The 14,273-nt window shown below is 55.1% G+C and overlaps 1 protein-coding gene across 3 annotated transcripts in view; it reads left to right on the top strand.

Annotated features, from left to right (window-relative positions):
• Positions 1 to 13,612, top strand: part of STAB1 (stabilin 1) — a 56,452-nt gene extending 42,840 nt beyond the window's left edge. For all 3 annotated transcript variants that reach the window (XM_071755705.1, XM_071755706.1, XM_071755704.1), the window contains 27 exons: positions 416 to 489; positions 612 to 686; positions 1,262 to 1,381; positions 1,996 to 2,043; positions 2,171 to 2,254; positions 3,131 to 3,277; positions 3,431 to 3,568; positions 4,155 to 4,214; positions 4,320 to 4,496; positions 5,034 to 5,120; positions 5,585 to 5,731; positions 5,899 to 5,964; positions 6,525 to 6,750; positions 7,395 to 7,544; positions 8,317 to 8,421; positions 8,867 to 8,974; positions 9,168 to 9,361; positions 9,967 to 10,111; positions 10,272 to 10,405; positions 10,704 to 10,869; positions 11,100 to 11,206; positions 11,423 to 11,542; positions 11,941 to 12,093; positions 12,191 to 12,310; positions 12,511 to 12,657; positions 13,121 to 13,276; positions 13,498 to 13,612. In XM_071755705.1, the coding sequence (XP_071611806.1) occupies positions 416 to 489; positions 612 to 686; positions 1,262 to 1,381; positions 1,996 to 2,043; positions 2,171 to 2,254; positions 3,131 to 3,277; positions 3,431 to 3,568; positions 4,155 to 4,214; positions 4,320 to 4,496; positions 5,034 to 5,120; positions 5,585 to 5,731; positions 5,899 to 5,964; positions 6,525 to 6,750; positions 7,395 to 7,544; positions 8,317 to 8,421; positions 8,867 to 8,974; positions 9,168 to 9,361; positions 9,967 to 10,111; positions 10,272 to 10,405; positions 10,704 to 10,869; positions 11,100 to 11,206; positions 11,423 to 11,542; positions 11,941 to 12,093; positions 12,191 to 12,310; positions 12,511 to 12,657; positions 13,121 to 13,276; positions 13,498 to 13,545 (3,302 nt within the window). In that variant the 3' untranslated portion in view covers positions 13,546 to 13,612. The remainder of the gene's footprint in view (positions 1 to 415; positions 490 to 611; positions 687 to 1,261; positions 1,382 to 1,995; positions 2,044 to 2,170; positions 2,255 to 3,130; positions 3,278 to 3,430; positions 3,569 to 4,154; positions 4,215 to 4,319; positions 4,497 to 5,033; positions 5,121 to 5,584; positions 5,732 to 5,898; positions 5,965 to 6,524; positions 6,751 to 7,394; positions 7,545 to 8,316; positions 8,422 to 8,866; positions 8,975 to 9,167; positions 9,362 to 9,966; positions 10,112 to 10,271; positions 10,406 to 10,703; positions 10,870 to 11,099; positions 11,207 to 11,422; positions 11,543 to 11,940; positions 12,094 to 12,190; positions 12,311 to 12,510; positions 12,658 to 13,120; positions 13,277 to 13,497) is intronic.
• Positions 13,613 to 14,273: the final 661 nt, after the last annotated feature.

Below are 14,273 nucleotides of genomic sequence, written 5' to 3'. Positions count from 1 at the left end.
TCTCACTGGATGGATCAGTGTTTTGGCCTCAAACCAAAAAACCCTAAGAGGTTTCCTGCCCTGATGCATGTTGTAGGGAGGTCCAGAAACAGAAGGTGAAGGCAGTCTCCCACACTGTGGTTTGAGATGAGGATGGAGCTGGAGAGCCCAGTCCTCTCATATCCTTTAAAACACACCCAGGCAGGCCTGGGATTTTCTGTGGGTGGATTTATCACGGCCACATGTAACAGGAGTAGAACTTTGCAACTTGCAGTTCTTCCCTATTCCTTTGGCATCAAAATTCACTTTTCCACCAAGAAGTTTCCCTAGCTGGGAAGGTCCTTCCTGTTGCTTTCCCAGTATCTCTTTGGGTCACTAATTCCCAGCTGTCTTGAGCAGCCCTCAGCAATAATGTGGCCTCTTTGTTTTGCTGCAGAAATTGATCTCTGTCTCGAAAGCAATGGGGGCTGCCACACCAATGCAGAGTGCATGAAAACAGGCCCAAGGAAGGTAAGGATGGGTGTCAGGGCAACATTATTAGGGAGGCTGTCATGCTTTCCATCTAGCTCAGCCATTGTGTGTTTTTCTTTATTTGGCCCAAGTTTCAGACACAGCATCTGCTCTCCCTCCAGGTTGCTTGCAACTGTCTTCCTGGTTACAGTGGGGATGGTGTGAGCCAGTGCAACCCCATCAACCTGTGTGAACAGGTATGTCTGCATTCTACTGGCATCAGAAGTGAACCCCACCACCTTGAAGCATCCCTTTCTCCCAACAGTTAACAGCAAGAGCAGGGTTAGCCTGCTTGTTTCAATCTCCTTATCTTGCCTTTTTGCTCACCAAAGGGATTTCCTGGTGTGTGTGGTTTCTGTTGCCTCTTACCACTTGTCACTCCCTCTTGTAGGAGCAGCAATGTGGAAACAGTGACACAGGGTTGGAGGCATGTGGGCTTGTTTCTCTACAACTATTTTGTGTGGAACACATGCAAAAGGTTTAAAGTCATCTGTGCTCATGTCATTGCTGCAGTGACAAAATCTCTCTCTGTATCATGGAATGATTTTGTCATCCCTCTGGGTTCTAAGGGTGCAAAAGTTGGTTTCACAGTAGGATTTGGTGCTGAAAAGCCTTTGAGGATGTGGCTGAGGTTTATTCTGAGGCACTAGACAGATGGGAGGAATGGCTTCCTTTCCACTGGGCTGGAGGTAGTTAGCAGCTCCCACATACAAGTGGCCATTCAGGTTGTTGATGGTGCCCCTCTGTGCAAGCCTTTTGCTTTTCTTGCCAGAACAATGGAGGCTGTAGTCCTTTTGGGATCTGCAAGTACACGGGCCCTGGCACTCGGAACTGCTCCTGCTCTTGGAACAGTGTTGGAGATGGCTTCACCTGCCGTGGCAAAGTGCATCAGGTGACAATCATATGCAGCATCTTTTGCATTCAGGCCTCCTGCCCTGCAGCAAACTGCTCAGCTGCTCCCTCCCCTTCAAGTGTAGGCTGCAGAGGAGCAATTGGTAGTGTTCTAGCAGCTCGTGTGTGGTGTAGGAGTAGAGGCAGATGTTTTGAGACAAATTATCCATAAATTGCAGGTGCATTAGGTGTGCCAGCTGTGGGAGGGAATCACAGTATAACAACTTTGTTTGCTCCAGTGGGAGTCATGCTCTGCTCTGCTCTGCTCTGTCAGACACAGTGGCCATGCCTCCAGGGTTTGCTTAATGTCATAAGCAAATGGGAGCAGTTTTATCTCCCCAAGGGAGCCACCTTCTCCCAGTCTGTGGGAGGTGTCCCCCACAGCTATGCCAGGACTTGGGATCCAGTCTGGAGGGCACAGTCTGTCTCTGGCTCTGTTGCCAATACAGTGGCTGTCCTTGGGCAAACTGGTGACCTTTTCTGGTCCTGGCCAATAAAACCTGTCAGCTTTATTTTACTCCAGTAACCTGGAGTGGAAGGAGCAGGTCAGTGTGCTGGCTGGTGAGGAGCAGTGGAAGGGCCACAGCTAACACCAGATGTTTCTTTTTGTTTAAGGAGCTCGGAAGGATTGAAGATGCATCTGTGTTCTTTAAGATGATACTGGTTAGTGACAAACAGCTTTGTCCTTGTTTCTGTGTGGTAAATCCCACTTCAGAGCTGTCTGCAAAGGGTCTTACTAACTGGAACCATGTTTTCTGTTTCCCTTCCCACAAATGCTCTTCTACCACAGTCAGAAAACATCAAAGAGATCAGTGGGGCAGGACCTTTCACTGTCTTTGTCCCACGGACAGATTTCGTAGGAAACACCACAATGGTAAGTGTCCTCCCACCCAAGCACTGTGTTTGGCAATCTCCAGTTGTGGCAATGTCCCCAGCTGAGGCTGTTCCGGCCAGTGGATTGAAGCAAAACCCACTGCAGAGGGTTAAAGATATCCTCCATTTTCCATCAGTGGAAAAGGTTTAGAGGTAGACTGACTGCAGTCCACATCTCTACAGTCTGGGCAAAGGTGGACGTGGATTCTGTTGTAAGGACACCCTTACTGGAGCCCCTGCCTCTCGTGATCCTCAGAGGCACTGTGCCAAATCAGTAATGTGTGGTGACTTTCATCAGCCATGGCTGTTAGGGGTGGGTGACAGCAAGGCTTCATGGCATCTGTGATGAAGACCTTTTATTCCTGCTCTGTGCCTCAGGCCCTGCCACTCTGCCTCCACTGGCACCTTCGTTCTGGTCCCAGTAAGTTGGATGTCTGGGGCAAGTGAAGACATAAAGGGAGAAGAGGTCCATATTCATGACACTGTGAACCAGACAGGTTCTTGACCCTTATGGTATTGGTGTAATGGAAGAGCCTAATACCATCACTCACAAGTCCTGTCATACAGCTTCACACCACTAGTCTTGACCTTCTTCCCATGGGCCCCTCATCCACCTGGTAAAGGAACAATTTCCAGCAACCATGTGTCCCAGGTGTTACTTCCTCAAGGCCAATTTGTCCTCTGCAGAAGAACCTGACTGCTGATTTTGTCAAGCTGGCTGAAATTTCCTAAAGCTCTCAAATGTTTTTGTGCACTCATTGCATTTTTGGGGTAACTGGCTCTGCTGCCAGGATGGATTTGGCCCAGAGTGGGCTTGGGCAATCCAGGTCTCCCTCACAGTGCCCCCTGTGTGATCTCACTCTTGTTTTCTCTCCAGTTTGAAGAGTGGAGGAGCAGAGGTCTCCTCCGGGACCTGCTTCGTTACCACATGGTGGGTTGCCAGAAATTGCTGTCCAGTGACCTGGAAGCCCAGGAGTCCCTTACATCTTTATCTGGCCACAAAATAAAGATCACAGTGAATGAGGTAGTTCTCTGCCCTTGTTTCCCTCCCTATCCCACTTGTTAGGATGTGACTGTTGCTGCTGTTGTTGTGGCAAGAGACTTGCCTAGGGCCTGCAGGTGGCTTTTAGGACAGTGCTGAGGGCAGGAAAGCCTCAGTGCTTCCCTTCTCTCTCAGAATAGCATCTATCTCAATGAAGAAGCCAAAGTGGTCGTGAGTGACATCATCGGTGCAAATGGGGTCATTCATTTCATCAACAATATCCTTATTCCCAGTGACCTGGTGGACCACAACATTTCCTCCCAGATCTCACAGGTAAGACTGAAGCAGTGACTGCCCTGATAGTGGCCATGGTGGTGACAGGGCTAGGACCTGTCTCCCAACAGCTCTGATCTGCTGTCCCTGCTGAACCCTTCACCCACAGCCTGCAGTAGGGCATGTCTGAGGGCATGGATTGGGCTCAAGACAGTGACAGCATTTGTGATTTGTGGCATAGCAATATTTGGGACTGGAGCTGTGATGCCTCACTAGGGAACAACAGTACTGGATGTAGGCTGGGGGGGATCACATCCCAGGCCAACCATCACAATCTTTTTCCAGAGCAGAGCAGGTTGGGGTGCGAGATTGTCAGTGTACTACTGAGCAAGCACTAGGAGCTTATGGCTCCTACATTTTACAGTAAATAATGCATTTTCTGTACAGCACAGCAGAGTGCTGATGTTCATTCCAGCTCCTGCCATAGCAGCATTTTCCCAGGATGAATCTCAAAAGCTATGTCTAATGATGACAGATACAAATGTGTCATGTAGTTGCTAACTGTCTGGTTTCTCCCCTGCATTGCTGCTCCAGGTCCTGGAGGGGGACCTCTTAGCCACAGTTGTTTGCTTTCTTCCATCTGCAGCAAAACATCACAGATGTGGCAGAGACCTTTGGGTACACAATTTATAGCAAGCTGCTGCAGGTGAGCAACTGGATTGCTGCTGCTCTGTGGGGAGGTGGTGTGGACATGGGCACGTTCAGTTTGGGCTTGTGGCTTTTTCTTTTCATTCTCTTTTATCTCTGACAGGATGCAGAGCTGCTTCCACTGATTAGTGACCCCAGGCATAGACCTTTCACCATGCTGTGGCCCACAGATGCTGCTTTTAACACCCTCTCAGAGAACAGGCAGAAGTGGCTGTACCGCAGGGAGCATCGGGACGTGCTGGCCTCCTACCTCAAAGCCCACATGATCAGGGACACAAAGGTAAATGTGACAACAGTCTCCTGTCTCTCCAGGTGCCACCACCTGCCTATGGTTACACCAAAGTGACCTTGCCCAGTGTTTTGCTGTAGTAGAACATGCAGCATATTGGGTGTCTTGAGAAGACCCAAAGTTGTTTGAGCATTTGAAGCAACTGTTGCTTCACCATGAGCCATCTGGTGCAGCATGGCAGAGCTGAAACCTTCTGTCATCAGCTTCCTGGGGAGGCCACATCACCCCCAGAGTGTCAATAGAAGGTTCACAAACAGGATGGTGTCTGTAGGGGTGATGAACAAGGGAAGAGTCCAGCTGGGCAGAACCAGGGTCTGCTTATGCACACTGTCCTCTCAGTGTTCAGGAATCTGGGACTAACCCAGCATGTTTACTCTGTTCCACCCACACCAGCTTCACATGCTGCTATGTCACGTGCCCTCTCAGTGTGACTTCTGTCCCCTGTCATCACAAAGCAGCATCCCATCAGAAGTATGAACTGCTAATTTTGCCTGTCTCTCCCTTCACATTCTGCTTTTTCTCTCTTAGATTGTTGCTGGTAACATGCCCCAGGTTGAATCCATAAGGACCATGTACGGCTCCACCATCTCATTCAGCTGCAGCAAAGCCCATGTGGTGAGTAATGGTGATGCTGGGCTCTGCTCCCCACTGAAGAGGTGTCCCTGGGCAGAGCCAGGGGGCAGCTGGTGCTCTGTGTTGGTCACCAGCTGGAGGTGAATGCAGAGCTGGGGTGCTCACAGGCTGAGACACCCCATTCCCCTGAGCATGGAGAGAAGCTCCCAGACTCTGTGGCCAGCTGGCAAGAAAGTGTGAAGCCATGTAGCACCTTCACATAATCTTCATGGTGACCAGGTCACAAAGCCACAACCACAGGGTGCCTTGACCTTTGCAGAGCATGTATTGCATGAACAAAGGCCACTTCCTAGGAGATGTGGTCATGAAAAATGGCAATCAGGACAAGTGGTCAAGGACACAAGAGGTGATAGAGAAGTCATGACAGCCAAAAAGGGCAACAGTTGGGTAGTACAGCCAGGATGTAGGATGTGCCAGGATCACAAGTTGCTTTCTTTCTCTTTTAGGGGGAACTTCTGGTGGGGAACAATGATGCCACCATCATCCAGAGGCACATGGAATTTAATGGGGGCATTGCTTATGGCATTGATAGGCTGTTGGAGCCACCAGATCTGGGATCTCGGTGTGATGAGTTCAAGTTTGGTGAGCTGCAGGTGAGCACTTGTGATGAGGCCAGTGAGGATCTCTGCCATCTGTTGATCCCAGTGCCTGGGAAGAGGGATGTTGGGAGGGATTGATGCTGTTCCTCAGCAAAGCTCCCAGCAGCTGAGAGAGGCAGAATCACATATTCAGTTGTTAAGTTTCTTTCTCCTCTCCACAGGGATCTACGGAGAGCTGTGGACTCTGTGGCTTCGAGCCACCCTGCCCTGCTGGCTCCACTCAACGGGTAAAGCTCACAGCTGTGTCACCAAGGAGGCCTGTTACAGGGCTGATGACAATACCTCCATCCCCCTCATATTTTAGCAGCAGAAAGGCACATCTGCATGTGACAATTCCCTTTGCTCAGTCACATTGTCCATGCTTTTCCCCAGGTTTCTTGGTCCCCAAGGGCAGGAGCTGGGCTGAGCAACATGGGGTCAGGACCTCTGATGGTCTTTGCTTGGTCAACCCTCACTTGGGTGACCGTGGCTGCAGGGGTCCCTGCAGCATCACTGAGGACTTCTTGGGGTGCTCTATAGCAGAAGAGCTTGGCCTGGCCACTGGAGTAGAACAGGGCTCAGGTGGTGGGCAACACTGGGGGGCAGTGATTGAACCCCACTCTCACTGCATAGCCAGGCTTCTGGCATGTCCCTCAGGTACACCTGTGACTCCTCTGTCCCCTGCCCCATTGTACATTAGGAAGCCTCTGTTACTTGTTCTAAAATAGAACAAGTGGCATGAGAGAAGTCAAGGTGAGATGTCAGTGACCAGTGTGGCACACTCTGTGTTTTGGCTGTTTCCTTGCAGGGAGGAACCAGGCGCTGCTACTATTACGGCAACCAGCTGCTGAGATACCCTTTCCAGTTTCACCGCAACTCCCTGTTGAGGCCCTCCTGGCCACACTCCCTGTGGGACCCCTTCAGAAGACACTTCTCTTCCAGGGGGCCTCTGAAACGAGGCTGCAAGAGGAGCTGTGTTTCCACCCAGTGGGTCCCTCAGTGCTGTTCCAACCACTATGGCCGGGACTGTCAGGGTAAGGAGCTGTGTGATGCTTCCCCACCCTGGCCCTGTCTTCTGTGGGGAGGTGGCAGTGTTCATCACAGATATCTGGTGTCCATGAATGTGCTTCCCTGAAGAAGGGTGTGTAAAACCCCAGTCAGGGAGCCCCAGGCTGCAGAGGGTGCAGGAAAGGATCCCCTGGGAGTGTGTGTGATGGTATAAAAGGGAACTGCTTGTCCCCCATGGAGAGCTCTGGGCACAAGGCTGCATGGGGGTGGCTGTCAGACATGTTGCTCACCCCTAGGTGTTTCCAATGTCCAACATATTCCCCAGCTCATGCCATCTGCACTTCATCTGTGGGCAGCTTGCATCTCCTTGGATGAGTCTGCTGCCAGATTAGCATGGGGACAAACTCATCATGTTGCAGCAGAGGGGCTTCCCAAGCTGAAAGCTGTTTCTGAATTTGTCCCTCTTGCCCCTGTCCCTAAGTTTTATTGTCAGAGGATGTCCCCAGCACTCAATCCCCAGGCTGATAAGCAGATTCTGTGGCTCGAGCACCCTGTAAGCAGCAGCTCTTACAGCACCTGGTGTGCAGGCTCTGCACGGGGCGGTGGGTGGCTCAGCCCCAGCACAGGGTCACTTTGTCACTGCAGCATCACTAAGGTGCCCCGTTTGCAGCGTGCCCGGGAGGGCTGGAGGCGCCGTGCAGCAACCGTGGTACCTGTGATGACAAAATGGGTGGCTCAGGGAGATGCAACTGCAGCGAGGCGTTCATCGGGACCAGCTGTGAGCTGTGTGCCCCTGGCAGATATGGGCCTGAGTGCCGAGGTAAGGGGGGTGCTGTGGGGTGGCAGCAATGCAGGGGGCTGGTGCAGAGGTGGCTGCAGCCCATGGTGCTACCTGGAGAGGGGGTAGGTGTTGGGCTGACCCCTCTGCAGCCTGCAGCATGGGGATCAACAGTCCCCCCAGAGCTCAGGTCAGACCTCTGGGGTGGGGACATCCCTCCCTGGGATCTTGGCCAGACAGACATTAATCCAGCTGGAGTTTGAGAAGGCCAGGTGGCATGTGCCAGGAGCTGTGGCCACTCCAGCCACACAGACGATGGCCTCAGCAACATCCCAAAGCCCTGGGGTCAAAGACCCTTCTCATTTCACCAGCACAGCTGAGAGCCCCATTCTGGCAGAGTGTACTGAGATTTATTTTAACAAAACCATAAGTTGTGATGAACTCTGTACAGGAAGAGCATCTCCTAGGACATGCTTAGCAGGAACCTGTGCCCCTGTGAGGCCAAGGCAAAGGAGACTCTCAATCCTCTCATCCCAAGCTGGGACATTTGGGGTGTTCAGGAAGGTTTTGATTTTGGCTTTTGCAGGGACTGAGAGTGAAAACTGCATCTCTAAAAATGCTCAGGGGAGGGGAACAATGGGGCTTGGTGGGTGAAGAGAGGCTTCCCCACCTCTGTCAAGGGTGTGTGTTGCAGAGGAGGGGTCAGGGCTGGCAGTGACAAGAGGGGATGTATGTGTGCTGCTGTGTCTTACTTCCTGCGCGGCCAACACCACCAGGCTTCTTCCAGGTGACTGTTTCTGTCCATTCCTCACAGAGTGTAACTGTACCGAGAACGGCGTCTGCAATGCAGGTCTGCATGGCGATGGCTTCTGCTTCTGCTCTGAGGGCTGGACTGGAGATCGCTGTGAAATCAGACTGGGTGAGGGATGCCAAGCCCCACCACCCACTGTTCCCCAAGATCTGGTGCTGTGTGGCCACCCAGAGACTAGGTTGTTCAAGCAGCTGGTCAAAAATCTCTTTCTGGAGATATTTTGCTCTTGTTGGAGCTCTCAGCTGTAGGGTTCATCCTGAGATATGGCCTGGGCTGTTGAATTTCACAAGGGTTGGGGTGGTGAGGAGGAAAGCTCCACTTGGTCATGAACAAGTTCCTGAGCTCAGAGGTGCTCCAAAAAGAGCTTGAAGGTGAGGTGAAGGCCTGAGGTGTATCAGATGGAGTCATGGTGCTTTGCATTTGGGCAAGGCATTTGCAGAAAAGCACAGGGAATGGGAGGGGAGCATGAGGCAGGTGGCCTGGGGCTGGTGATGGCAGCTGTGCCTGTGTTGCAGCCCTTGAATCCTTCTGACCCATGTGTTCTGGTTTCTAGTCCTGACACCCACCTGCTCCCCACCCTGCCACCCCCAGGCTGTCTGCCGCTCCGGCAACCTCTGCGAGTGTGACCTGCACTATGAAGGAGATGGGAGAATGTGCTCAGGTGGGTGGGGGCCACGAGGGTGGGTGAGGGGTGAGGGGTGGTGAGTGAAAGGGAAACACAACAACATAACAAGACAACAGGTGACCATCTCCTGATGGCAGTCCTGGTGTGACAGGTGGCAGGACAGACAGACAGGTCTCCAGGATACTTGGCGCAAGGTGTTTTGGTTAACCTGACACTTTTGTCCCTGCAGTGATTGACATGTGCAGCCAGGACAACGGGGGGTGTGCCAGGCATGCACAGTGCACACAGTCTGGTGTGAATGTCTCCTGTGCCTGTGCTCCTGGGTATGGAGGTGATGGCTATGACTGTGAACCCATAGACAGGTGTGCAGATGGCAGGAACGGGGACTGCAGCCAGCACGCCAACTGCATCAGCACCGGGCCAGTGAGTACATCCCCCAGGTCTGGGAATGTCTGCATTCCCTCAGCTATTCCCTGGGGAGATCTATATCCCCTCACCCATCCCTTAGGGAGATCTATATCCCCTCACCCTGAGATCCTCACTGGTGGGCAGGGGCTATGCCTTTGGTCTGCTGCCAGGCTGTCGTGATGGTCATGCTGAGGCCATTTTTCCCCATTCCTCTGTCCAAGGGGCACAAGCTGTGGCAATTGGGGCAATTCTGGACTGTTTTGAGGGCTGCAGGATGGGTGTCATTGAGGATGGTGCTGGCCATTTTCACAGAGGAACCAGAACCTACTCATTGCAGGCCCTATGACAGGACATGGGAAGATGATGTAGTGGCAAGAATCACAAGCCATGTGCCCCTGAAGCTCAGCTGGCTTTGAACCAGCACGTGATAAGGACTCAGTGAGGTCCATGTCCAGTTTGATGTGGGGGTAGACAAAGGCTGTGTGGCTTTTCATAGCTCTGTCATAGTCCTGGTGGGCTATGGAGGCATTCTGCAGGCTCACCTCCACTTTCCTAGGGACACGAGGTTCCCCAGGTGGCATCTGCACATTTGTACTCACCCCAATGCCTTTGTGCTGCAGAACGAGCGGCGCTGTGAGTGCAAGCGGGGCTACGTGGGTGATGGAATCCAGTGCCTGGAAGAGGTGGTGCCCCCCACTGACCGGTGCCTGGAAAACAACGGGCAGTGCCATCGGGAGGCCATCTGCACAGACCTGCACTTTCATGGTGAGTCTGCTCAACCCTGCAGTGCCAGGCATGATGTCCATGGAGAAGTCCCACACCCTCAGCCTTCACCTTCTGGCTGGAGCTCCCCTTGGGAGAGCTGGAGGGTGGGATGGCCAAGCAATTGGGGACTTTGTACTGATTCTCCCTTGGTATTTTGCAGATAAGACTATGGGTGTGTTTCATCTGCAGTCACCCCGAAAAAAATATGACTTCACTTATGAGCAGGCTCAGAAGGCCTGTGCTGCAGAAGGTGCTTCCCTGGCCACTTTTCAGCAGCTCTCAGCAGCACAGCAGGTCAGGGCCAGGGATGCAGAGGTTGGGCAGGGGCCACATCTGTCACCTCATGGGGTGGGGACATGCAATGCTTCTCTCTGGGCCCATGACATGTGGGGGTGGGTCACCTCTCCTCCCCTTGGCCAGCCTCTGCTGGGTCCATGCTCCATCACCATCCATGAAACCAGGGATGGGATCTCTGGCAGCACCCAACCCTTTAGGTGTTGGAGGAATATCAGACAAGAACACACAATGTGAGTGCCAAAAACCTGTGCCAGAGATACTATTTTTAATCTAATAATTTGATTTCCTCTGCTAGATGGGATTCCACCTGTGCTTGGTGGGTTGGCTGGACAACGGCACAGCTGGATACCCCACAGCCTACCCCAACCCCAGCTGTGGGGCTAACAGAGTGGGCATCGTCGACTACGGCTCCCGAAGCAACCTGAGTGAGACCTGGGATGCATTCTGCTTCCGGGAGAAGGGTGAGTGGCACAAGCACATTTCCTGGGGGTGGTCCTGTTGGGTACAAGAGGGGTTGAGGCAGCAGGCAGAGGACTGACCCAGAGCCTGAGGCACGGGCAGGTGGGTACATCTCTCTCCCCATGCCTGTGTTTGGAGGAAACATGCTAAGAAGCGTCCAGAAGTCAAGGGAGAAGTGGTCAGTGTAGCCACTCGTGGCAAGTCTGGCCACATCTTGGTGTTTCCTTTGCAGATTTGACTTGCACCTGCCGTGACGGGTTCGTGGGAGATGGGTATTGGTGCAGTGGCAAACTCCCTGATGTGCTCGCAGACCACGCTCGCTTCTCCACCTTCTATTCCGTAAGCCGTGTTCTCCTGGTTGTTCCAGCAGCCAGGAGCAGGGAGGGATCAGCCACAACAGGGAGCAGCGGTGGCTTGGTCTGCGTGCTGGGGGGAAGAGTGCAAACACAGAGGCATCCTCTTTCCAGGGCTTGGGGATGTTGTGTGGGCTGGGGAATGTCACAGCATTGAGCTGCCAGCAGTGTGCTGATAAGGAGGGTCTCTCATCTTTTACAGATGTTGCTCGATTTTGCCAATGACACAGAAGAAGGACTGGAATTTTTCATCTACTTATCTGATGACTCTGCTCCCAAAACGCTCTTTGTCCCTCTGAATTCTGGCTTCGCAGACAATGAGGTAAGCGAGCAGGGATGAGTGGCCACGCGAGGGCGCATGAAACAAAACTATCAGAGCCCCAGAGGAGAGCGGGAGTCCGGCACCGCTGGCGTGATTGTGATGTGAAACGGTCTGGGTAAGGAGTTTAGGTCAGAGGGGACTTCTGGAGGTCTGAAGTCCAACCCTTCCCTTAGAAGACCCATTTAGGTCAGGTTGCTCAGACTCTTCTCCACTTTCACTGTCCCTAAGGCTGCCAGTTCCCCCTCTTTTCTGTGTAGCAGCTCTGTGCCATATTGCCCATGAACTGAGCTGTCCTGTGGGCAGTGGCCATGCCTGGGCTGTCAGATGGGGGCTGCACACAGAGGGGCAAGAGCCAGCTCAGCCCTTTCTCATCCCTTCTCCCTGTTGTTTCTTTTCAGACATTGACACGAGAAGAGCTGAAGCTCCACGTGTCATCCAGCAATGTCCTGCTGTTCAGCTACAACCTCACAACGGGCACCATCATCCCATCCCAGTCAGGATATGACCTCCACGTGTCAGACCTCTCAGTGGGCAACAGCACAGAGAACTCGGTATGTTTAACCTCTGGAGAGGTCATAAACAACACCACAGCTCTTAAGACAGGGAGGCTTTCTGGTGGGGTGGCATCATCTCTGTCCTGTGCTGTAGGATGCCAAGGGGATCAATGACACGATGATAGTGGAGTGGGACATCGTAGCATTCAACGGCATCATTCATGCCATCGCAGAGCCGCTGAGGATCCCGCCGCCTGTCGTGCATCTCGGTCAGGTGAGTGCCCGAGGGCAGGAACGGGGAGGGAAGGAGCACAAACTGCTGGAGCCACCCCAGGGACCAGCCTCGTCCTCCCTGCTCCCCTGGCACGGTCTGGTTCGGCCGGGCTGCCAACGATCGTGGGGGTTGGGGCTGCGGTGGGAGCTGCCGTGGCTGTGTCGGGGCAAGCCGTTACCGGGCGCTGTTTTTCGGGGCAGGTAAACGGCGTGGGACCCGCGGCGGGCTCCGTGGCCACGGGGACTCTGTCTGCCCTGTGCTTCGCGCTGGTGCTGGCGGCCGGCGCAGGCGTCGCCTATTACTGCGTGAAGAGGCGGCGGCGGGAGGAGCAGTTCGGGTATTTTCAGGTGAGTTCAGCCCGGGCCGGGGAATCGGGTTGGGGGTGGGGGTTAGCGGGTGGGTTAGAGGCCTGCCCGGAGCGGGTGGGTGGAGTGTGGGGGGGGGAGCGGATCAGTGGAGGGCAGCCGGGTGGGGGCGAGGAGAGCGATGGGGTGGGTGTGCTGAGAGGGGCGGCTGCGGGGACACGGGCGACGGTGACACCGGGAGGGGTGGGAGGGACGAGCCCCGGGCCTCCAAGCCCCGCCCCCCGGGCCTCCAAGCCCCGCCCCCCGGGCCTCCAAGCCCCGCCCCCCGGGCCTCCAAGCCCCGCCCCCCGGGCCTCCAAGCCCCGCCCCCCGGGCCTCCAAGCCCCGCCCCCCGGGCCTCCAAGCCCCGCCCCCGGGCCTAAAGCCCCGCCCCGCCCTTGGGCTCCATCCACCCCAAACCGCGCCCCCGGCCTCTCCGCCAATCCGCGCCTCCCGTCCCTGCCAGGCGGATCTCCGCGCGGACGAGGAGGAGGAGTCAGGGGCGGGGCCTCCGCAGGACAGCTCGGAGCCGCGCGCCGCCAGGCCCCGCCCCCAGCGGCCGCTCGTGGCGATCCCCAACCCCCTGTACGGCGGCCACGCGCCCGACTACGAACCGCTGCACGTGAGCTACACCCGCACACCCCCTGTACCCCTCCCAACACCCCGCACACACTCTCCATACCCACACCCCCCAGTGCCCCCCCCAACACCACACCCGCACACCCACACCCCCCAGTACTCCCACACCCCCCAGTACTCCCACACCCCCAAATACCCCATACCCCCCAACACTCCGCTCCCCCCCACACCCCGCTCCCCCCCTCACCCCGCTCTACCCCGCAGGATTCACTTCTGGAAGACTCCGGCGCCGATCCCGGTTTCCTGCAGTGAGGCTCCGCTCCCGGAGGCCCCGGCCCGGCCCCCGGAGGATGCAGAGAAATAAAAGATCTGAGCGGCACCGGCTCTTCCCCTCCTGCCCCTCCGTGGGGCTCTCAGCCCCGGATCCCCTGCCCCGCCGGTTCCTGCCGCCCGGCAGCAGGCGGGGTCCCGGTCTCGGCCGGTCCCTGCACACGGTGCTGCCCGCCGGGACAGCCCGGTTAAACCTCCCCGCTGCAGCAGCGTCACTCTGTGGCAGCCCCCGGGCACCCTCACCCTCGAGCCACAGGGTGGGCAGGCACAAGGCCCATGAGTTTGTCACCATCCGCACACCCGCTGCTCCCTCCCGGTGTCTGCGCTGCGGCTGTAGGAGGAACACCTCGGGACCGACATCTTGGTCACCCACCCCAACTCCAGCTCCGGCTCTTGGTCCTGCACCCTTAGGGCAGGCGCAGCCCCAGAGATGAGCAGGGGGTTGGCTGTCAGCTGCTCGTGCTCCAGGTGTTTACGCACCCTCACACCACGAAGACATAAATGCCACGTGCAGCGATTGTGAGACTGTGTGTGTGGAACAGGGTAGGGGAGGGGACACAACATGTGTGCGTGTGTTGGACACAACGTGTGTGTGTCCAAGAGACTGTGTGTGTGTGTGTGTGTGTCCGTGTCCATCTGTCCTGGACACTGTGTTTGTGTCTGTGTCAGTGTGTGTCTGTCTGTCTGTTCAGGAGACTGTGTGTGTGTGT

Source organism: Heliangelus exortis, chromosome 12 (assembly GCF_036169615.1).
Source record: "Heliangelus exortis chromosome 12, bHelExo1.hap1, whole genome shotgun sequence".
Lineage (NCBI taxonomy): Eukaryota > Metazoa > Chordata > Aves > Apodiformes > Trochilidae > Heliangelus > Heliangelus exortis.
The sequence above is the reverse complement of the archived record's forward strand: the minus strand, read 5'-3'. Positions and strand labels throughout refer to the sequence as shown.